This window comes from Fomitiporia mediterranea, assembly GCF_000271605.1.
Source record: "Fomitiporia mediterranea MF3/22 unplaced genomic scaffold FOMMEscaffold_2, whole genome shotgun sequence".
Lineage (NCBI taxonomy): Eukaryota > Fungi > Basidiomycota > Agaricomycetes > Hymenochaetales > Hymenochaetaceae > Fomitiporia > Fomitiporia mediterranea.
The window spans coordinates 486,468-508,513 of NW_006760387.1; the positions used below are offsets into that span (position 1 = coordinate 486,468).

The 22,046-nt window shown below is 39.3% G+C and overlaps 5 protein-coding genes across 5 annotated transcripts; 2 read left to right on the top strand and 3 right to left on the bottom strand.

Annotated features, from left to right (window-relative positions):
- Nucleotides 1-10,608: 10,608 nt before the first annotated feature.
- Nucleotides 10,609-11,393, top strand: FOMMEDRAFT_77423 (uncharacterized protein; the record flags this gene model as incomplete). The annotated part of the gene is made up of 2 exons (XM_007262501.1): nucleotides 10,609-10,749; nucleotides 10,824-11,393. The coding sequence occupies 2 exons, from the start codon at nucleotides 10,609-10,611 to the stop codon at nucleotides 11,391-11,393; spliced, it is 711 nt and encodes a 236-aa protein (XP_007262563.1).
- A 188-nt stretch (nucleotides 11,394-11,581) lies between these two features.
- FOMMEDRAFT_131316 (uncharacterized protein) lies at nucleotides 11,582-12,815 on the top strand (the record flags this gene model as incomplete). The annotated part of the gene is made up of 4 exons (XM_007262502.1): nucleotides 11,582-11,624; nucleotides 11,694-12,001; nucleotides 12,063-12,541; nucleotides 12,608-12,815. 4 exons carry the CDS (start codon nucleotides 11,582-11,584, stop codon nucleotides 12,813-12,815), a joined length of 1,038 nt encoding a protein of 345 aa, XP_007262564.1.
- Nucleotides 12,816-13,429: 614 nt separating this feature from the next.
- FOMMEDRAFT_138344 (uncharacterized protein) lies at nucleotides 13,430-16,241 on the bottom strand. Its single transcript, XM_007262503.1, has 11 exons — nucleotides 15,775-16,241; nucleotides 15,605-15,721; nucleotides 15,448-15,542; nucleotides 15,373-15,383; nucleotides 15,172-15,321; nucleotides 15,069-15,113; nucleotides 14,515-15,017; nucleotides 14,409-14,457; nucleotides 14,282-14,352; nucleotides 13,835-14,215; nucleotides 13,430-13,767 (listed from the first exon to the last, which is right to left on the bottom strand). Exons 1-11 carry the CDS (start codon nucleotides 16,211-16,213, stop codon nucleotides 13,640-13,642), a joined length of 1,989 nt encoding a protein of 662 aa, XP_007262565.1. The 5' UTR covers nucleotides 16,214-16,241; the 3' UTR covers nucleotides 13,430-13,639.
- A 2,343-nt stretch (nucleotides 16,242-18,584) lies between these two features.
- On the bottom strand, nucleotides 18,585-19,495 carry FOMMEDRAFT_165149 (uncharacterized protein; the record flags this gene model as incomplete). Its single annotated transcript, XM_007262504.1, has 3 exons — nucleotides 18,585-18,909; nucleotides 18,962-19,028; nucleotides 19,080-19,495. The coding sequence occupies 3 exons, from the start codon at nucleotides 19,493-19,495 to the stop codon at nucleotides 18,751-18,753; spliced, it is 642 nt and encodes a 213-aa protein (XP_007262566.1). The 3' UTR covers nucleotides 18,585-18,750.
- A 2,050-nt stretch (nucleotides 19,496-21,545) lies between these two features.
- Nucleotides 21,546-21,945, bottom strand: FOMMEDRAFT_151537 (uncharacterized protein; the record flags this gene model as incomplete). Its single annotated transcript, XM_007262505.1, has 4 exons — nucleotides 21,546-21,603; nucleotides 21,666-21,788; nucleotides 21,848-21,860; nucleotides 21,933-21,945. The coding sequence occupies 4 exons, from the start codon at nucleotides 21,943-21,945 to the stop codon at nucleotides 21,546-21,548; spliced, it is 207 nt and encodes a 68-aa protein (XP_007262567.1).
- Nucleotides 21,946-22,046: the final 101 nt, after the last annotated feature.

Below are 22,046 nucleotides of genomic sequence, written 5' to 3' on the forward strand. Positions count from 1 at the left end.
CAGGTTCCTAAGTGTGTTCTTCAACTAGGTATCCCTTCTAGTAGATAAGGAACTTAAGCTTTTTGTACACTAGCTTAGTATCTACTATGTACTCTACTTTGTATTCCAGTTTGAAACTAATAAGTTCTGGTAGAGGTAGTAGGGGTCTTTGTTGTAAAGGAAAACCTAGATTGTAGTACTAAGACAGTAGAACCTTGTTGAACACTGAGTGTATACACTTCTATGTTACTAGAAGTTAGAGTTTGTAGGTAGAGGTACTAACCTTCTTTTTAATAACAAAGGGTCTAAAGTGCTTGTTGTCTAACTTCTTTATTAAGTGATCCATAGTCAGGTTAGTAGCTTCTAACATAACTTTGTCACTAGGCTGGTAATCCTTAGTCACAGACCTCTTCCAATTATAGTTCTGCTTTATAACTTGTACTACCTTTTCTAAAAGAGCTTGTGTGTCCTCCCTAGTTCTGTACATCTGTTCTACAAAATCTGTTACAGATTCAGAACTACTATTCTAGTTTAGAACTGTCCCCTAGTACAAATGTCTCTCATAATTGAGGAAGAACAGGGACTGTCCTATTATAGAGTGTTACTAGTTATTGTGTATGAATTCTGTCAGAGCTAGCCATTCAGACTAATCTGATTACTAATGATTAATAAACATCTAGAGGTAGAGCTCAATCTCCTGATTGACTTACTCAGTTTGACTGTCAGTCTGTAAGTAATAGGTAGTAGAAGGGTTCCCTTGAATTCTGAGAAGCACATACAAGTCCTGTATGAATTTTGACTTGAATTACAGTCTACAATTATGAATAAGCTTTTGAGGGAGTCTGTATAACTAGAAAATGTAATTCTAATAAATGTATACTATACTTTCAGAAGTGAGTTCTGTTTAGGTTGGAACTGTATAGACTTACTTAGAGAATTGGTTAACAATTATACAGATAGTGTTGTAACCCTAAGACTTGAGTAGCTTACTAATCAGGTTTACTAAGACTTCTTCTTAAGAGTGATTTAGAATCTAATACAGATGTAGGGGAGTCTAAACCCTTGTCTGGTAAGCTTTAGTCTGTTAGTACATATTGTAACTAGTTATGTACTTTAGGATTTCTCTCTACATTCTAGACTACTAGTAGTTCTAAGTAATAAGTTTCTGTGTTTTGTGTTGGCCTAAATGTCCTATAGTCAGATTATTATAATAAGCTCAGACAATGTCCTCCTACAGCTTCTAATCCTTTAGAACATACAGTCAGCCTTCCTAGTAAACCTGTCTATCCTTATCCTCCTTCTAATCCCTAGCCTGCTTCTCTAACTACTTTACTATAACTTAGTCCTATGTGTGTTTCAGAGCTTACTATATGTAAGTGACAAAGTTAACATTCTTAGATTTGAGTCAGATCTCTTAAATTGTCTTAGACACAAAACAGGAATTGTCTAGGAGAATAAGATTTTTGTTATTATTCTCCCCCCTTTTATAACCTACTTGTCTTAAGAGTAAATCAGCTTTTGTTATTTATGTTCTAAGTTTGTAGGTTAGTACAAAGTTGTAGTTCTACAGTTTTAACATCTAGTAGGCTTGACAGTAGTTAAGCTTCTAAGGTGTCTGGAAGTACTAGAGATTAAAGTGATTACTCTAAATCTTAAACTTCTGTACAGTACTAAGGAGATATTAATACTACTCCTCTAAGGAACAGACAATTGTAAGGAGTTCCTTATTATAGATAGGGTAGTTCTGTTCTGTTACAAAGAGGGATTCTGATTAGAACACTATTAGACACTACTTTCTGTTAATAAACTAGGACAGTACTACTCTATTTGTAAAGTTGGAAGAGTTGGCTTTAACTCAGAACTTGTCTACAACTGTTAGAACTACTAATACAGACTTACTAGTAATAGTCTACTTAAAGGACTTAAACACAGACTACTACTAATCATTCTATTACTAAGGAGCATCTTTGCTAGTAAGATTGTGAAGGGGCTAGGCAATAGTACTAAAGTCTTAAATGAAGCATTAGTAGTAGTTTGCAAACCTAAGAAACACTTAGACCTGTTTCAGGTTCTAAGGTTGTAACTAGTTCTGAACTACAGTTACTTTTGCTAGATCCATACAGACCTCTCCTCCACTGATTACAAAGCTCAGATAATCTACTGACTTCTGTACAAAAGAGTACTTTACTTCTTAGAGGAACAGTTTATTATCTTAGAGCTATTATAGAACTGCTTGGATTAGTTAGTAATAGTGCTTGACTGTCTAGATGAAGATCAGAATGTTGTCCAGATACACACTAACATGCTCTGAGTCAATCAGATCTGTAAGGATGTGATTCATAAATGACTAGAACATTGTAAGCAAGTTAGTTAGTTTGAAGAACATTATAGTTAGTTTGTACAATCTACAATTAGTTTAGAACACAGTCTTCTACTCATCTCTGTCTTGAATCTGAATATTATTGTATCCCTATCAAATGTTCAACTTAGTGAAAACCCTGAATGTATACATCTTATTAATAAGCTCCTGAATCAGAGGGAGTAAGTACTTGTTTTTAACAGTACCCTTATTAAGACAATAATAATCCTAGACTGAGTAGAGCTTTCTATCTTTCTTTTTAATAAAGAAGAAAGGGGAGGCTATAGAGGACTTTAAGAGTCAGATCCAGCTATTCTGAAGATTTTTCTAAAGGAACTTGTTGAGTGTCTCTTACTTGTCTCTGTTGAGTAGATAGACCTTACAATTCTTAAGTTAGAAACTCTTAGTCAATTCAATTACATAGTCCTAGAGACAGTGTTTAGGAAGCTAGTTGAATTCCTCTTTACTAAAGACTTTAAGGAACTCTCAGACAAAGTCTAGTAGGCTGGGTCTATATGTGTTCTAGAGTAGAGTTGTTCTGAGAGGGTTCTAAACTGGTTCTGTCTTAGATATCCTTTAGATTGACTCTATTCTGTCTTGACTAGAATATGTATTCACATATCTATCCTAGTCAAAGAAGAACAACTAGTTACCTTCATCAGAACTGTTAGTAACATTAGAAGTGTCTGTATCTACTCAGAACAGTAGTGTAAGGTAGTTGTAAGACTCAGAACACTGATTAAACACAAGTGTCTACTCTAACTAGTTAATAGTAGGGTTGTGAGCCTTAAGCCATTCAAATCTGATGAAAATGTCTGTCTTTCTAAGGTTAGTAACTCTGAACTTAATACTTTCCTTATAATCCTGAATAGTCATCTGTAGTTGGACAAACTTAGTAATCTAACTATTCTGGTTTAGAGTTCTGTCTACATTATATACTAGGATTGGAAGTAGAATGTATTAAGTAGGGAGATAGTGTTTCTGTACAAAAGCCTTATTAATACACAAACTAGTGTATTTACTGTCTACTAGAGTCATTGTTTAAATCTGGGAGAATCCTAAGAAGGGAGCTAAGAGGACAGAGACTTAGAGCTAGTGTCTGAAACATTCTCAGATAAACTACTACTTGTTCTGAAGGGAATGTACAGCTTGTACAGTCTTGTTGTCTAAGAGGGTAAATATATGTACCAACATTTCCTTATTAACCTCTCTCTTTTAACAAGGACAGACCTATGTTCTCAACTGTAAACTCAGTTAAGACTATCCCTACTTAATACTATAAACAAACTACTAAGTAGTAAATAGGGCTGAGTAGTGTTCTGAACATTCTAAAATCTTAGAACACAGAAGTAGTAGGTTAGATTGTGTGGATTTAGACTTGGATAAAGTACAAAGAGAAGAATCAAAAGAATCAGGAGAAATAGGAGAACTATTTACTTTTGTTTTCAACTTTTTTCTTTCTAATAAATAATTTTGTTGATTTATTTTTTCTACTTTTTCTACTTTATTTACTTTTAATTCTATAGTGTCTATTGAATCAAAAGTGGCCATTAAAAAATCCAAGTTATAGCCCTTTAGTACTGTATTTACTGTTAAGCCTCTACAAAATTCTAGAGTATATAGTCAGGGTCTAAGAGTTCTAAGGTGACTTCTGGATTTGTAGAAAAGGCTTCTTACTACAAATCCTACTTGTTACTCATTATTACTCTAATGACTTGACAGATGTACTATTACTTCTATAAACAGTCCTTAATTTAGTGCCCTGACTTTCTATAAGTAAAGTATACTCCTTACTTTTAGGCTTCTCTAATGTTCATTAGAACAGATTGATTGTGAATTATAGACAGATTAATTTAAGGGCTCAGAACTGTCAGAGCTAAACACATGTGTGAGTGTTCTATACAGACTTAATACATTTAGACTGTAGCTTAGTTGAAGGAAATGGTGCACATCTTCCACTTAGTGTAAGTAACCAGTTCTAGTATCATTCTAAGGATCTTATTAACTAGTTCTAGGTGAAGAGCTTTTTCAAGTATTCTAATAAAGACATTATCAAACCTGAGCACAAATCCTACCTTTCAGGCTAGAATATCAAACTCCTGAAAGAAGGTATTAGTAGAATGTTTGCTCTGTCACAGAGACACAAGCTTATTCTGTACATTACACTTCTCATTTAGATTAATAAAGGAAGTACAGAGCTGTCCTATAAATTCTGAATACAACTTGTTGTTCTAAAGTTGGATCAGGCTTCTAATCTAATAGCCTTCAATCTAGTTCTAGGCCCAGGTAGCTATGTTGCCTTCCTTCATGAAGGAGAGGACAAATAGAACATGATTAAGATTTAAGGATAGATTAGTCAAAGTAGTAACCATATATAGTTTGACTTAGTATTAGAAGTTCTTAAAGTGCTACCTATTAAAGTCTGAAGGACAGGCTACATACACTTTCTTTCTAGAACAGGTTGTAACTTTCAGAACAATTAGAACAGGTTCTGAAGGGGTTAGAGGCATATAGTTAGTAAAGGTCTTTTAAATAAAGGTCTACATGTATTAAGCTAGTTCTACTTATAACTACTAATCTGGTAGGACAGTAGGGGTGACAGTCAGTGTAGGAGAGTCTATGTTTATACTATAAAGGAATCAGTACTAAACTAAAAGGGGTAATGAATAGAAGAAGGGTAGTAAAAGTTTAAAAGAGTTTAGAAAGTTTAAAATTTAAAAATGTAAAAGGGTTAGGACAAAGAAAAGAGATTAACACAATAGTAAGTACTAATACTCAAAACATAAGAGAGTTGTAGGGTAGTAATAGGTAGTCTTAATCTAATGTTAGTAATAGTGTAGAGGGGACCTGAAGGCTCAGTAAGGGGACTCAGGCTACAACTATCCTACATAACAGAAATACAGAATACAAGTACTAGAATGTAGTCAGAACTTGTAGAACAGGCAGAGAGAGAGAGTGAGACAAGAGTAGAGTATATAGAGTAAGTCTAAGAGTACAGGACTACCTAGAGTAGACAAGATTAAGACTACAGGACTAGTCTAATCTTGTATACTTATATATACTAAACTATATAAGAATACTTAGAGAGTATGAGCTACTTAGGAATAATAAGTTATAAAGAATGAAAGAAAGGAATGTTAAAGATAAAGGTACAAAGAATGAAGGGATAGACAAAGGGTAAGAGACTATAGAATGAACAAAGAATGAAGGAGTAGTCAAAGGAATGGAATGATAAAGTAAGGAAGAGTAGTAGTAAGAGTTAGTATGTATATAGTTTATAAACAGTGCTCCTGAGAGACAGAAGTCCTGAGTTCTAGTACAGAAGGGTGTAGAACCCTTAGAACTAAAGGTACAAGAGTAGAGAACTGTAACACACTAGTATATACTACTTAAGAAGCTATTTGGCTCAAACAATTTGCTGAAGAAGTACTACAGACTGAATCAGTACTTATTATAATTTATTACAATAATCAAGATGTAATAAAGACTATAAAGTCTGACAAAATAATATACAATACTTATACTAAACATCTTGATTTACAAAAAGACTTTGTGTAATATTACATTCAAAACAATTACATTAATGTATATTATGTTCAATTATAGAACCAATTAGCAGACATTCTTACAAAGGCTCTCTACATTCTACAGATCAAGCATCTAAACAAACTATTAGACATACAGTCCTAGTTCTTAATTAATACTTGAAAGGGAGTATTAGATTATACTCTAGATTAGGAAATCCCTAATTGTCTTATGTAGAGTTACTACACTTGGAATGTCTTAGATTATTAGACTTTACTATATAGTATATAAGGTAGACACTTACTTAATGTCTTAATAAGAGAGAGTACTTAGAGTACTCCTACTATACTTGTTAAAAAAAGGTATAAATACTTGTATAATTATGTAGAAATAATTAAAAAATCATACCTTATTTGTAATACCAAATCTTTTAGCAATATTGTAAAGCATTTCAGCTTGAGCTTTAGTAGAGTGGCCATTTGTCATAACTTCTAGTATAAGAAGTTGAGTATGTAACTACTAATTAGAGTTAAGCTAATAGACTGTAACACTAAGATATACTATTATATTAGCTAATGTTTAGCAATTATAAGTTAAGAATACTAGTCTAGGAGCATTCTATATTAAAATTAGAAGAGTAACTAATGAAAAAGAAGTAAAAGAAAATACCTTCAAATTGACTTTAAGCTCATTTTAAATCTCTCTTACTTATTACTCAATATAACATTTGACAGTATTAGGACTAATAATATTAGATGGCTTATACTTTAAACCTTGCTAGTAAACAAGTATATTATGAAAGGACTTGTACTTGATAGTATTTAGAGTCTAAAACATAAGTTTTGTAAGAAAAAAGAATAAAGGACTACAAATTAGTATAATACTTACAACATTTACATTAATAATAAAATTTTTAATCCTCTCAGAAAGTCTATCCTTAGTCTAGATAGTATTAGTACTAGGTACTATAAAACCTGTTAATTTAGACTGTTTAGAATATAGTACTTAGATTAAAAAGAACAATATATACTTTAGAATATATACTTTTTACTTAAATCTTTAATCTCCTTAGATTTCTAAAGATCTTCAGAACAAGTATACTTTAAGTTATTAAGGTACACTTGAGAATCAAGAAGACTATTATTTTTACAGGTTTCTTCATATTTTCTAAAGTGTTAGTAGTTGTCTTCTTTTCTTTGAGTAATATGATAACACAAAGTAGTAGTATTTGACTTTCCCTTAAAAAGAGGTTCTAACTTTAGATATCTTACTAGAGCTTTATTCTTAAGCTTACTTATGTATTCTTGTATTTAGTATGTTTATTAAGTACAATAATTTAGAGTATCTCACTTACAAACAAGACATCTTACTTACTTTTTATTATTATTTGTAAAGAAGAACTTATAAAGAGGGGTAATATTCTCTATACTCTACCTTCTAACTAAAATAAATAGTTCTACCTTAGAGGAACTGTCCTTAATCTTCTAAATATCTTAAAACATATTTATAATATGTAAAATTAGTTATAATTGTTAATCAAATACACAGTACAAGTAATAAATGTGTTTGTAATATAATAGTTAAGGACAACTGTGTTAGTTGAATCTGTTAACTATGTCTTTCAAACAAAGATAATAGAAGCTCTCAAGTAGACTAGGTAGTGAGTAACTATTTTTACTATCTTTGACTAGACAGTTAACTCTACTTTCTCTCTACTTAGACTAGATTAATATACCTTTGTTTTTACTCACATTCTTTAAAAACTGTTTAGTAACACTCTCTTCTACATTAGCCTTCCCTTTCCCCTTCTACTCTGTGAGTGTAGAACTACTAAATAACTTGATAAGTACTTTATACTTTTTTACAGAATAAGTAGTATATAGTTTTATAAGTTGTTTACAGTTTAGAACAGGTGGATAATTAGTTTCTTTATTTGAATTGTTCCTTTCACTAAAATCACTATCTTTATTATACTGAAAGTAAATAGTATAATGTAGCTTAGCTTGATTAACATTATGTACAGGTTGTTAAGTAGGAGCTAGTAAACTAGACTCTTAATTATATGAACCTAGTCTAGAAATTAGAATCTTGTCATCTAGATTATTAAAGAATACTATTTTACTAATATTCTTTAACTAGTTATTCTTATTAAGAGTACAACTAAGAGTGTTTTCAGAGTAAGTCATAGTAAGATATTAACTTGTAATAGTAGTAGTAAGTAGTTTGAATATTGAGTAAAAGGCTAGGAAAAAAGAAATAATAGTCTAACACAAACTAATCTATTATTTATACACATATTACTAGAGAATATAGTTTTCTCTTATACTTTACATTATAGGAAATTGTGTAAGAGTTATAAGAAATAAGGAGGAACAGAATATAGTAGTTTATACTCTGTTCTAAAAATACTAAAGTTATCTTTATAATAACTCTAATTACTTGTATCCTTAAATAGTTAGACTTTAAACTAGTATAGAAAGTTATAAGTTTGTAAGATTTATATTAGTTATACACACAGTAAAAATAATGTTTAGTTTACAGATAGAATAATTTTAAACAGACTATAGTAATCTACTCTTTTAGTACTTTAAGCAAAATGCTAGTACTATAAGGATACACTTTTATACTGTATAAGGATTATTTAGTAATATTTAGTTACACTCTATAGTTTGAAAGAATTAAGTATAATAAGTTATAGTTTAATAACTCTAAAATTATGTTAAATTATAGTATTTAATAGTAGTGTATTACTTAAAAGAATAAGACTATATATTTGAGAAAAGTATATAATATGTAAAGGAAAGTATTCTGATTTAACTTTAAAAGTCATATATATTAGATAAACTAGGATTGTCCTTAACTAGCTTGATTACTGTTAAAACCTAAATAAAGAGTTCTTAAAATGTATTATAAGGTGTTTCCTATATATACCCTATTTATTTAGTATTTTAAGTTCTAAGTTCTTAAGACTGACTTTTATCTTATAATTAATGTATTATAAAACATTTTATTAACTATTATCTAAGTTTAAATCTAACACAAGTTTATATACAGACTTATTTGTATTTAATAATAATACTATATTAATAAGTCTTTTAAACTGTACCTTAGTAACAGTCTCTATAATACAATTACTTCTCTAAATAGTAGTTATAATATACTTTATAATAAACAAATTAAATAAGACTAGTTAGAATACTATCTTTTAAAAAATAAAGGTAAACTAATTCTTAATAGAGTCAGTATTATTTACTTAATTAAAAACTAGTATATACTAAGGTATAGTATTTTATAATAGTACTCTATAATAGTTGTTATAACTATACTCTTTTTAAACCTTATTATATTATACAAATAGAATATTTTGTTCTACTTTTAATAAAAGCTAATTTATAATTTTGTTTTAGATCTCTATTCTAACATTTACTATTAACTTATACTTAAATATGTTTATATTATTTAAACAGAATATATACTTAAAGTTTAATAGAAGTTTCTTAAAATGTAAATCTTTAATTATAAGAAAAGTATATTTTTACTATTAACTTAATTTTCAGTTACAATCCTCTAATATTATATTAAATATACTTTAATATATTATATTTGTTTATTATAAGTAAGTATATTTTAATAACATTATTTATATATAAGTTATAAGTTAGATTAAGGTCAGGTCAGGTTAAAGTAGGTTAGGAAAATTTGAGAGAAGGCTGACCTATGACCTGACCCAAATTTGACCTGGTCTGACCTAGTATACTGGGTCAGGTCAAAATGGGTCAGGTCAGGGTCAGGTCAGGGTCAAAACAGGTCACAACCTGACCGTGTGTATTACTAGTAGATACTACCAGGGTAGCACCCGTGAAATCCTCTTTGTCTTTAGTACCCTCAGCCTACACATTCTTAAATGTTTGGTTTTGTACTATACTCTATACTTACTCTAGTCTCTTCTTAGTATAACAAGTTATACAGGAGTCATTCTCGTTATTCACCTCAGTATTCACTACATCTATCCTACCAGCCCCAATCCTCTAATATCTTCTGTCGTTCCTGAACAGATAGACTTCTCCTTTGTGTAAAGTGTACTGTCCAAATACTCTACCTGTAGTCTTCTCATGTACATTGCCCTCGCCAGCACAGCCATTTTCCACGCCCTCGAAGGCTTCAGTGTCTTCTTCGACTTGTACGGCAGTGTAAATCCTGACGAGACGAAGCGGTGGGACAAGAATAGAGCGCGGGATCGAAGGACCTTTGGCTTTGGAACTATTGGGTGGTAGGAGGGCTGTACACGCTCTGGACAGAACCGATAGGCATGCTGCCGTCCTCTCTTCTTGCTCAGCACAATACTGTCCTGGATCAGTCGTTCGTGTATTGTATGTGATATTCGGGATATTGGAGGAATGCTTCATAGGGTTTAGATAATCCCTTGCTGCTCTGTCTTTCCTTGCCACTCGTCAACACTGTTGTTAGCAGAATATAATAATCAAGCAGTATTACCCCCTTTTTACTCTAACTACTGTTACTGTTAGAATTCCAATCCATGCAGAGCTACAGGGTTCCACGCCGAAGCACTGTCTTCAAGATTCTGTGTATTAATCAAGAATTTCGATGGTACCAAATTTAAATATTGGAACGTGTGTGTATCTGAGATTGCAATGGATGAGAGCGAGAGCGAATCAGAGCAATTGAATTGCAAGAAGAGGATCGACGCATCTTCTCTCAACGAAACCATGTCTTCGCCCTCGTCGATGATATCCTGGCGCAGGACACTCGTCCCATACCTCACAACTGCATCTCATGTACCTGCACCGCTCGTCTCCGCCTTTCTCCTTGTCCACCTCTCTGCTCCCATTGTCGCGAACATCGGCGGCGCGTCCCTCTCCTCCTCAGTCATGGCACGTTTCTCATTTCCGTTTCACCGTAACTAGATAACTAACCTGGACCGCATGCGTGCATTGTATAGCTGCTAGGGCGGGAATACTACCAGGGTGCTCCGCGTGAGCTACTCTTCGTCTTCGGTCCCCTTGGCCTGCACGTCTCCGCAAGCATTCTCAAACGTCTTCTTTCTCCATACCCTCCACGTCCACTCCGTTCTCTTCTTAGTGTAGCAGGCTACACAGCAGCTACTCTCCTCCCTATCCACGTCCTCATTCACCGTATCTACTCCACTGATCCTTCTCCTCCCATCTCATCCATTGGTCCTGCACAGCTCGACTTCTCATTTGTCCAACACGCTCTGTCCAAATTCCCTATACGTAGTCTACTCATGTATGGTGCCCTTGCTGGCGCGTCCATCCTCCACGCTCTCGAGGGCTTCAGCCTCCTGTACGACACGTACGTCGCAAACCCCGAGGAGCCGAAGCGATGGGACAAGAGCAGAGTGCAGAGGCGGAGGATTGCTGGAGCTATGGGGATTTTGGCAGTAGCAGGAGGACTGTACGCTCTCTGGTCAGAGCCAATAGGCATGCCATTACCTTCTCTCCTTGCTCGGTTCGACGCTGTCCTGAGCAAATCGTTTGTATATCGTATATAAAAGTCGGATTATCGGAGGGAATGTTGTTGTGTGTGGGGTTTAGATCCGGAAACCGGGTGTTCCCTCGTTGCCCTGTCTTTCCCCGACACTCATCGCCTCGCGCCTCCGTCGTCAGCCGTATATATAATCATCAGTGGCACTCCTCTCAGACTCTTACTCATAATACTTCAACTACTTCTACTGCCGCAATGCCAGCAATTCTATTTCTAGGTGTAACTGGCTACATCGGCTGTAAGCTCTCCCTTCCACTCTGCATCATAATCCCCACCACCTAATCACATGCGCGCCACCGCTCTCCAGCTGCTGTCTTCAACACCATCATCAACGCCCACCCCGCTCTCAACTACACAGCAATCGTCCGTACTCCCTCACACGCAGCCCATATTCACGACGTCAACGCTGTCAACGGCACGCTAGAAGACCGAGCGCTCGTCACCCAGTTTGCTAGCAAGGCGGATATTGTCATTAACGTTGCTCGTGCGGATGACCTTGGCTTAATCGAAGCTCTCGTTGAGGGGTTGAAGAGGAGGAAAGAAGAGACGGGGAAGAGGTCTGTACTTATCCATACCTTGGCAGGAGATGCGTTCGAAGGGAGAGATACATGGGATGTACGTCCTCCTCACTCCTCCTTCTCCATCCTCTATCATAACGCATGACAACCGACTCTAGGACACAGACGAAGATTGCATCCGCCTTCTCCTCAACAAACCAGTCGAACAATCCATCCTCTCCGCCACACGCGACGGCATGCTCCGCGCCTACTTCATCGCCCCAGCTGCCGTCTACGGTCTCAACGCATACGGCAAACCCTCCCCCTTCTACATCGACATCATCCGAGACGCCCTGTCTCTCCCCGAACCCAACATTACTTCCCCGCACTTCCACCCACTCTTGGCTTCTGTAATCAAGGAACGCCCGAATCGCGTGATGGGGATGGTGAACATAGACGACCTCGCGAACTTGTACCTCCTCGTACTCGACAGCATTCTCCACTCCCGGCATTTGTCTGAATCCCAGTTTGGGATTCCGGCCTCACCTCCTAGCGTGTATATCGCCTCTTCTTCGGAACGTCTCTGCGCGTCTGTCTATGACACCATCATACGAGCACTCAGTAGCCGTAACCTCCTTCCCTCATCGACTCCCACACTGTGCGTCAAAGCCTTTCTTCTGCTCTAGCATCTCGATAGCACTAAATCATCTTACCCTTCTCGCAGAACCCCACCCGGATCCAAGCTAATAGCAAACGAATCCTCCGAAACACGCTTCTTCCTTGCACGCCACGCTTCCACTGAGCTAGGCTGGACACCCTCCAAACCCGTTTGGGAGCACGACGTAGGGTGGGACCTCGACAAGGCGCTCGAAAAGCTCAAGGTTACCACTAATCAAGCTGACGCTGGCGCTAATCCGTCAAAGAACGCGTAAGAGAGAGCGGAATGGCTTCGTGTAGAGTGCTTAACCAAGGTGCTTCTATCTATCTTCTGAAAATTCGGTACTCCTATGAACTGACTTGGCGGTCTGATAGTTAACAGTGTATCTCTAGTACCGAAACGTATATCACTCAATAATGTACAAACCTAGCCAGCAATAATTGGGCTTCTGTTATTGTGCCGAAATTATTTCATCTGTGTATTGAAAAAATCGCGTCGACAAACATCGTTAAATTTATGTGTATATTGTACAAAGCACGAGCAAGTTTTACCCCAGGCTAAAAAGAACAAACAGATTCATATAATTTGCACCGCCAACGTTTCTCTTCTACATGCCAAAGTTGTTCGACATGCAAGAACACGCTCGTACCTCCGCACAAGACATTCATCAGACCTGCTACGTTCTTCAACACACCTTGCACGTCGTCAATCAATGTCTGTAAGCCTTAGCCAGAAACTATGCAAACAACAAGGTTCTTTCTTATGAGTTACTTTGTCTAACTAATGTATATATATAAAATCAGCAATGATGATAATCACTTTTCTTAGACGTTAGTTAAGCTAGAAATTTAGAATCATTCATTTCACATCTATAATGTGAAATTCATACAGGTACCAAAAACCAACATCCAAATATCCAATATCCAATTCAGAGAAGAAGAAGGAGAAGTAAAAACACTTCATACATGTATGCATATCAAATGTATTATACACGATCAACGAAAAACAAAAAGTCTAAATTTACTATTGCATTTTCAACACTCTGAGTCTCAAGCAGAGAGAAGGAGGCACCGTGACGTTTACGGTTTAGCCCCGTCTCTACATGCCAAAATGCTCAACATGCAGGAACACGCTCGCTCCTCCACGTAAGACGTTCATTGGGCCTGCTACGCTTCTCTTCGCCAACGCACCCCGAACATCGTCAATCAACGTCTGTGGTCCAGATACTAAAGACGGGACCAGATATTTGTAAGCTTTTAGATGTTATAGATGCAACGCCGGAACAAGACGTACCACAGACAGCAACCGAGTCCTCACAAACTATAACCTCCTCCTCCAAAGTCTTCGCAATAACAGGCCTTCCATATTCCAAATGCACAATTTTGTTGTTATTAGCATTACCGGTCCCAGAACCAGCTGACTTCTCATCCTTTTCATCCTCGGCTACAGGTAACTCCAACTCCAGCTTTTCCTTTGAGCTATCAGTGCTATCCTCCAATTCGTGATGAACGTCTCCCGGAGTCATTTTCTCAGCGCAATGTCCGAGTGATGCAACACCAACCCCTAGGCTGTCGTCTGTGTTCCCTGTAACGAAGACGTTGATCTCGACCTCAAGATTAGCCGGGAGGTTCGCTTGAATCGCGTCGAACTCTGCTTTCATCGACTCGTAGTGGACTGGAACATTACAATGGAAGAGATAGTCAGAATGATAATTCCATACGTATGAAATCCGATGCATACTTCTCTCGCGAATGTACCAAACGAACTTGACCTTCTTGCACAGCGTATCCGGGGTTTCCTTCCGAGCACGCCTACAACCATTCCCATGTTAACCAATCAAGGGACACATTACGCGGATGGCACTTACCTGACAAGATCGAGAAGGAGAGGCAACGTGAATGATACACCCGAGCCTCCTACACAACACATCTGTTTTAGCTTCTCATCTTCTCAAGTAGATCGAGTCAACGTACCTGCAACAAGAACAACATTCGGATAGAAATACACATTGGGGGGGTCACCGTACGGCCCATCCACAAACGCCGATACAGCACACGAACCACCCGCACTAACCGCGAACCCATGCAACCTCCTCGTAAATCCATCGCGTACACGAATGATGAACTTCATCTCCAGTTCGTCTTCTTCGCCCCCATCACGTTCCACCGTCTCGTCAATTGAAGCAATCGTAAACGGATGGGCTTCAATCGACACACCCCATGACCAAGGGGTAACAGCTGGGACGGTAAGATAAGCACTCTGTCCAGGACGCCAACCAAACTTGAATAGAGAACAGCTAGGCTGCACAATACGCATAGACACAGCTACTGTGTCTGAAGACAAAGCTTTGATAGTTGCTTGTGCATGGCTCCCCTTGCACTTCGAATTGAGGTAGCGAATGCGGAGTACGCGTACAAGGCGCAGGAAACGATCGAGGCCCCAGATAATGCATGCTGACCACACATAAGGAAGGAACCTGAATAAGAACATGAGTCCGCGCATTGCAAGCTGTAGAGAAATCACTTACTTTCTGTCGTTCGTAACATGTATGGATGCTGCGATAAGGAATACACTATAGAAGCGATGTTAGGACACTCACACGCATAGTCAATAAAATGCCATAGGCTCACACAGAGAGTACGATATGCACGGCGAGGAAGAATTCATAGTTCCGGTCTCGGAGTTGCCGCGTCCCCAGAATAACCAGAAGTGTGAGACAAGTATTTGCCGCAATACCGCAGTGTAACCACACAAATTTCATGGAATCATCCCCAGTGAGGCTGTGAACGTATAGTCAGGGAGATCTACATAACCCGCAAGGGAAAACCTACCCTAGCTTCCACTAGAGATAGAAGAACGTCAAGTAAGGGTCGTTCGAACAATATGATCTTAAATGGAACACTTACACGAGCCCACATATGAGTCCATATGAGAAGAAGGACCACTCGCGAAGCTGAGCGATGGAAAATGTTCAGTTTCTCGTAACTTATCCCAGTGAGCACTATGCACGAATACGTCAGTCATATCTAATTATCAGCATAGAGCGTCTTATAACACACATACATGAAATAATATTATTCTTTCCAGAAAGTGCGAGAATGAAGGCAAGTTGGCTGACAGCCAAGTCTGCCGCACGATTAGCCCAATAAGTAATATCTAGCATATCTGCTAGATTCCATGCTAATACAAGAGTTTAGCAACTGATACGGTAATGACAAGAGAAAGGTGCGCACAGTTCACAAACTCAAATAGGAGGATCGCAAGGAGGTGGGCAAGGCAGACGAAGACCTCGAAAAGTGGAATTCGGACATTCGGCGCTACTGGGAGAGACACCCTGAACGCTACTATGCGTACTGCATTCACAGCCGCCAACGGCATACGTCTCAGAGAAATGCCACCAATACGCCGTCTAGATATTGCCGGGGCAGCTTCGGTGTCCCTATCGCCGTTATCTCCTAACCGTCTACCTCTCATACCCGCCCGAAGGGAAAGATAATTGTATAGGATGGACGCGGCATTACAGAGAGCGGCAACGAAGATGGTACAGACTAGTAAATAGACAGCGTACTGAGGGTATGTTTTAGCGCGCAACTTCCGCAGCGTTTTATCGAGATCTGTGTCCTGTCGCGTCTGCAAGGAGGAGCGCATCTCAAAGCCTTGCGAGAGGTCCATGACGGAGAGACACCTGAGGAAAACTGGGCGTGCGGAGTCATCCCTAACGTCTGTAAGGCTTCTTATTTGAAGTGGGCAGAACTGCGATAAGGCCAGGTTTGAGGGTGTTGGTTAATTTTAGAGGCGGATTTGGAACACCGGCGCGCTCAACCCCTTGGAAGACACCGCCCTACCACAAATCGAACTGGATCGTCTGCGGCCGATTGCAGCATGACCGTTGATACGGTAGAAGGGTCTTCATTCATCACTGTCTGGTAAGTTCATGTGCTCATGTATCATCGAGCGTGCTTGAACACTTAAGCGAGAGAAGCATGATGATATGTCGGCCTAGAATGCGCGGCATGGCGAGACAGTAGTCCAGCGGCACAAAAGTAGCAGATGGGCAGGAGGCGCGAAGGCAGGGAATCAGATAAGATCCGTTCTAATTCTAGCTCGATAAATCTTATCAGATTCAAATTCGACTTCCAGCATGCCCGTACTTACCCGTACTCGCCACGTATTACAGCCCAATCACATTATTATTACTTGAGCCCTCGTTCCTTCTTCAGATACCGACCACTCTCACAACATGATATTCTATGCCAGAGGGACATCACAATCATATTCAGCTGCATAAAGTCCAATCTCACCTTGATGACCAGTTCACTTATTTGCATGCATTTGTCATTAACCTGGAGGGACATGCCTGACCTTTGTGGAAGCGTCTAAGAATAAGCTAGACAGGCGCAATGCATGATACTCGATCGTGCTCGCAGCTTAATTATTCTGACTACTATTTTCAGCCCTGCTGGAAGTAGTACCTAGGCGGATTGTTTGTGGACCGTATCTATTCCTGCTTTCCATGGGCACATTTCCTTCGCAACAATATGAAGCGCAGAGGATGTCCTACTTTTAACTCGCGGTATTAATAGGAAAGAATTGCCGCAACGCGCCTTCAGTCCATTATCATACACGAGGCATGAGCGGGGGCGCATCATGATAGTGCTCTCCATACAGTATAAATAGCTTACCGGAGCGGAATTAACGCCTTCGAAGAAGGAGTGGCCATAGACGCCCTTCCAATTGGTATAGCAGCCGCTATATTAGTTATTCTGACATTCTAACCTACTCATCCACCCTCACTTTCCATCCTGCCCTGTTCTTTCGGGAATGACTGCGAGCGCAGGTTGCATTGTATACACGGTTTCCCTCTAAGCAAAAAAGCGTATCCCTGTCTTGGCAATGCTGTAAGTAGACAACGTGTGCATCGCAGATAGGTCGGACTGCAACAAAGTTTGGGCCTTAGAAGAGAAGAATGTCAGAAAACGATTGAAGCAGCTGACCTCGCGAGCACATGCAACTGGCATCAATACAATTTTCGCGAAGACTAGCTGCTATTTGCTCAAAAGTTGCTACTCCCGATCCGATAAGTCCTCAGTTATAGCGAGATAGAGAGAAAAAGATAGCGACGTTATAAGCAATTTGGTATCGCCATTAGAATGTAGAAAGTCAAGAGCCACGAGACGTGCCGTCGTCAGCTTGTGCGTCGATCGTCATAACTCGATTCTGAATAAGCCTTCCACTTCAGGCTATTATACATCCAAATCCGTCTAGCGCAAAGTTATAAACTAAGCGTCTATGAGTAATAAAAAATGCATACGGTAAAAGAACTGTTTAAGTTCGGCTGAATTAGCTCCGCTTATCTTATCTTGATTGTGGCATGCTTTAAAACAGTGGTCGATCAATTTGAAGCAGAATGAATACTCCATTCAAAACTAGGTTGATAATAATTCCGAGTCGAACACTTCGGCAGCGATTGGAGTTCTCGGAACCTTGTCTTTCCAGTGCATGTTAAGGGATGTCGTCACTTTTGGACTGATCAAGAGTTGTTTTCTCATAGCGAGAATAAATGCTATTCTCAAGTCGGAACCGGGAGACGTTGTGGACCCGACAGTAACCTAAGATTAATCTGCCTTTCCCATGCCCATCAGAGCACTCTGTATTCATGGTGTAGACAGGATGTCTACTTTGTAACTCAGACTCAGGATCTGTGCCTTCTTGATTACATCCGAATAAACCTTGTGATATAGTCTGCACCTATAGAGTATTTGATTTTCGGACTGGACCATAATGTGTATGAGTATAGGACACTTCAATCAAACCTTATGCAATAAATAGTGTAAGAAGAAAAGGTTTATATGCTCAGTGTCTACTTGACTTGAAATTAATTCCCTTTATTCATGACAGGAATCCACTTGCATGATCTCAGGTATAAACACAATAATTAAAAAGAGCAAATAAATATAGCTAAATTAAGCTAAGAACGTGTAAACAATATGAACAGAACTATGTCTTATCTGACTATTATGTGGTTACAGTAAAGGGTGACGGAGTGGTGGCAAGTAAGTATAAACAGTGTAGAATGACGAAAGTGAGTGCTATGGCTACAGTTCTAAAAGCAAAAATTAAGCTCTAATATAATAGCATAGTCTAGGTTTGGTCTTGGATTGAGATACTCTCGGCGGCAGCGAGCACTTCGGAGTTGAACAGTGAAGCAATCATTCCAGCCTTCTTCCACTGAGGAGAAGAGTAATTGCGACGATACTAGGCTCGAGAAGACCCCAGGAAAGAGCTTGGTCGCTCATCTCCAAGTTCACCACGTTTCTATTCTTTGTAGCAACAGCGAGAGGGGTAGAATTTGAGGCCTGAGCATAAAGCTGATTATGTGCATTTAGATTTTACTATTGTATGTGATAACGAAATACTCACAAGGATGGCTTCACCATTTGGACACCAGACAAATCTAGAACCGCGTACGTCCATGCGCCTAACAGGTCTTAAAACGACATATAAGTAAAATTCATTGTAAGAGTATGAATGCATTAACCTTCCGAGAGTTGGATCCATAATAACTTTAAGCCAGTCGCCAGCAGCACATTTAATCACGCTGCCACGAACTTCGACCTGCGGGTGCGAGCTCGTCCATTCAATCAGAGCAACACTGCGGCCTTGTGCGTCCGTGAAGGCTGTATATCCTGCAAGTCGCTCATCGGTGGATATCTTCACAAGCTGGTGAATACTTCCGTCGCGGTGTGGACCGGCGACTATCGAATTTAGAATCGTAGGACTTGGGTTCATAAACTGGAAATGTGTTGCACCAGTCCTTGACGCCCCTCCAGCGCCAGTACTTGTTGACATTGGCAAAGCTCCATAGACAGAGGGTGGGTTGGCACTATAATCTCCGCTCCTTCCAAATGACGCTGACCATCCTCCTTGGACAAATGGATTACTGTGAGTCGACATGGAATAAATAGCCTTGAAATAGGTTTCTTAAATTGAGAAGAAGCGAGAGCGTGAAAGCAGATGAATACGAGCGAAGTGAATCGAATGGTGAAGTAAGTCTATGAATCCATGACCCTTTATATGGAGGACGATAGCCTACAATAGGCTAAAACGATCAAATAATGACTCTGTCATTCCCTAGAGTGGCTCAGTCGTTCGGCCGTGACACGGATGACCTCTGCAACATGATTCCGAGCTGGCCGTTGTCCGTCGCTCGACCGTTTAGATAACCGCGTGGCGAGCGCATTAGCTCGGCATCGCTCCTCAAAGGAATAGAAATAGTTTGGCAACGGTGTCACTTTGAAAAGACGAGAAAATGATTAAACGTGCAGGAGAGCCTGTGGCGCGTTTTAGATGTAAGACTGCAAGCTTCGAAAGGTGCGATCTCCTGCGAGATACTCAGTTGCTCGGACTGATGGAGTACTCGTACAGACATGGATACAGAGAATGATTTGCTCATTGTGGATTTAGTTGACGAAGATGGCAAGTGGTGGCAGTGATCGATTTTGTTGCATCTGTGGCTGGCCGTTACAATATCAAAATTCAGCTAAAAAATACAAGGATGCCTCAAAGGAGAATATTCTCTCATCATTGCCTTCGATTGCCGGTCAGTACACAAGCCTGCAGCAGTTTGAGGGAGACCTATTCGAAATGAGATCGAGCCAGAATGTGTGATGAAGACAAACCAGACAAATGCGCGCCGCAGTTACACCCTGGAGAAATGCTTTGTGTCGGAGAGGAGGCACTTAAAGCCAAAGAGTTCGGGTTTGGAGGCACGCCGCAGTCTCATTACAAATTGTATCCTGTAGACTCAAAAAAAGGATATACAAGTCATAAATACCGCTGAGTAGGGAAAAAAAATAAGAAATACCTTCTACTAGATGGTAATGTAGTGAAGATCACTGGAGATAGCAGGATTTGTACGTGCTAGCACATGAAGAGAGATTGCAAAGGGTCCAAATTTAGCTGCTAGTTTTATCTTATTCAGCAGTCAGAACTTATTCAAGCACAATCAAACGGAAATCCTCCCCTGTCCTCATTGCTTTTAGGTCCGAGTGGCTTCGGATCGAAACACTAACGTGCTGCATTCTGACTACGACGATGCGGCGTGACGTGGCGCGTCCAGCGTCTAAAAGTCTAAGACTGTGTCCCCTGATGCAATGGGCCGGGAAAGGTTACAAATATCCGTCTCACGGTGAGCAACGGAGTCTGAGTTACGTCACGATATGCAACTAGATGAAATAACAAACATGTCAACACACCATCAGCCATTGTAATCCGGGAGGCAATACAGATAAAATGAGGTAATCAACAGTAGCACTGGTACTCTTGGTATTCCTTCTGGCAGGGCAAAAGTTACCAAAACTGCGATTAGCGCGGAGAATCTGCTCGTGCTGTGCAAGTCCTGATAACTCGTTCGACCCCTCGCTCGTTTCATTGAGGCGGGCTACTCGATCTTAAAACGATCAATGATTGAAAGTCCTCACTGGCGCTAAAATGTATTAGATAGAACCTAAGGCGGGGATCTACTCTTATCATCTGCCGGGCGCCCTTAAGGGCTATACTCGCTCTTGCAAGTCGAAAGGAGTGATTGCTTCCTTGAAACCCATTGTGTTGTCATGACATAGAGACAACGGCATTACTCAAATTCGGGGCAAAGTCAACTGAGCGCCGAAAGAGACGCGTCCCTGTTAATCGAGAAGACATCTCTGCTCATTAATTATCCTAGAAAAATTGTAAAATATCGTCAGATTGGAATGTTATACCAATTCCAATCTAACCTTTGCGCAGCATGCTCCCTGGTCACCAAAGTAGAACCTCCCAGGACGGCCATTTAGAACTGGCCAACAGAAATTTATCTAACTGAAATAGCTCGCATAAGAATGCTTGATCAAATTCTGTGTGGATCTTGATCAGCGAATACCAGTGCAGCCTGAATTAACACTCTCAGCAGTGCAATTGAGGTACCTCGCAACTGATCTCCGTGCCGCACTTACAAATGCAAGTCGTATCAGAACATAGTCGACAAATACTCGTGTAGAATTTCATATGGTTTCTGAGAATCATGCCTAAATATAGGCGAACGTAAGCAAACCCGAAGCAGGGTATAGTAATGTGTGTGTGTCGACACCGGTACCGCTTTATTTTCTCCTCTCCGAAATGGAATGCCACCTGCCGGAATTCAAGACCGAGTCGGAACCCATGAGACAGTGGCTTTCGTATTTGTATAAGTGGAGCAGAAAGAGCAAGGACCCTTTTCAAGCAACGGGGTTAGTTTATCGGCGTCCGAAATTAAAATCTTATTAGACGTACGAGACGCAGTACGCTGTTAGTCAAATATGTGAAACAGGGCCATTGAATCGACTAGTTTCTGTCGACTGCGGCTTCGACTCTATACCAGAAGGCATCATGGTGACACTTCACACCTACAAGACGCTACATTGAAATGATGAGCATATTGATATTGCATTGGACGCTATGATCAGAACATTAGAGAAGGTGTATGCATGCA

Excerpts from the sequence above, each read along its gene's own strand:
- FOMMEDRAFT_138344 (XM_007262503.1), bottom strand. The coding sequence starts at position 16,213 with ATGGACCTCTCGCAAGGCTTTGAGATGCGCTCCTCCTTGCAGACGCGA. Across the intron at positions 15,722-15,774 it reads CCTATTTGAGTTTGTGAACT|CATGGAATCTAGCAGATATG; the intron begins GTGCGCACCTTT and ends CTCTTGTATTAG. Across the intron at positions 15,114-15,171 it reads GTGCATATCGTACTCTCTGT|TGTATTCCTTATCGCAGCAT; the intron begins GTGAGCCTATGG and ends TCGCTTCTATAG.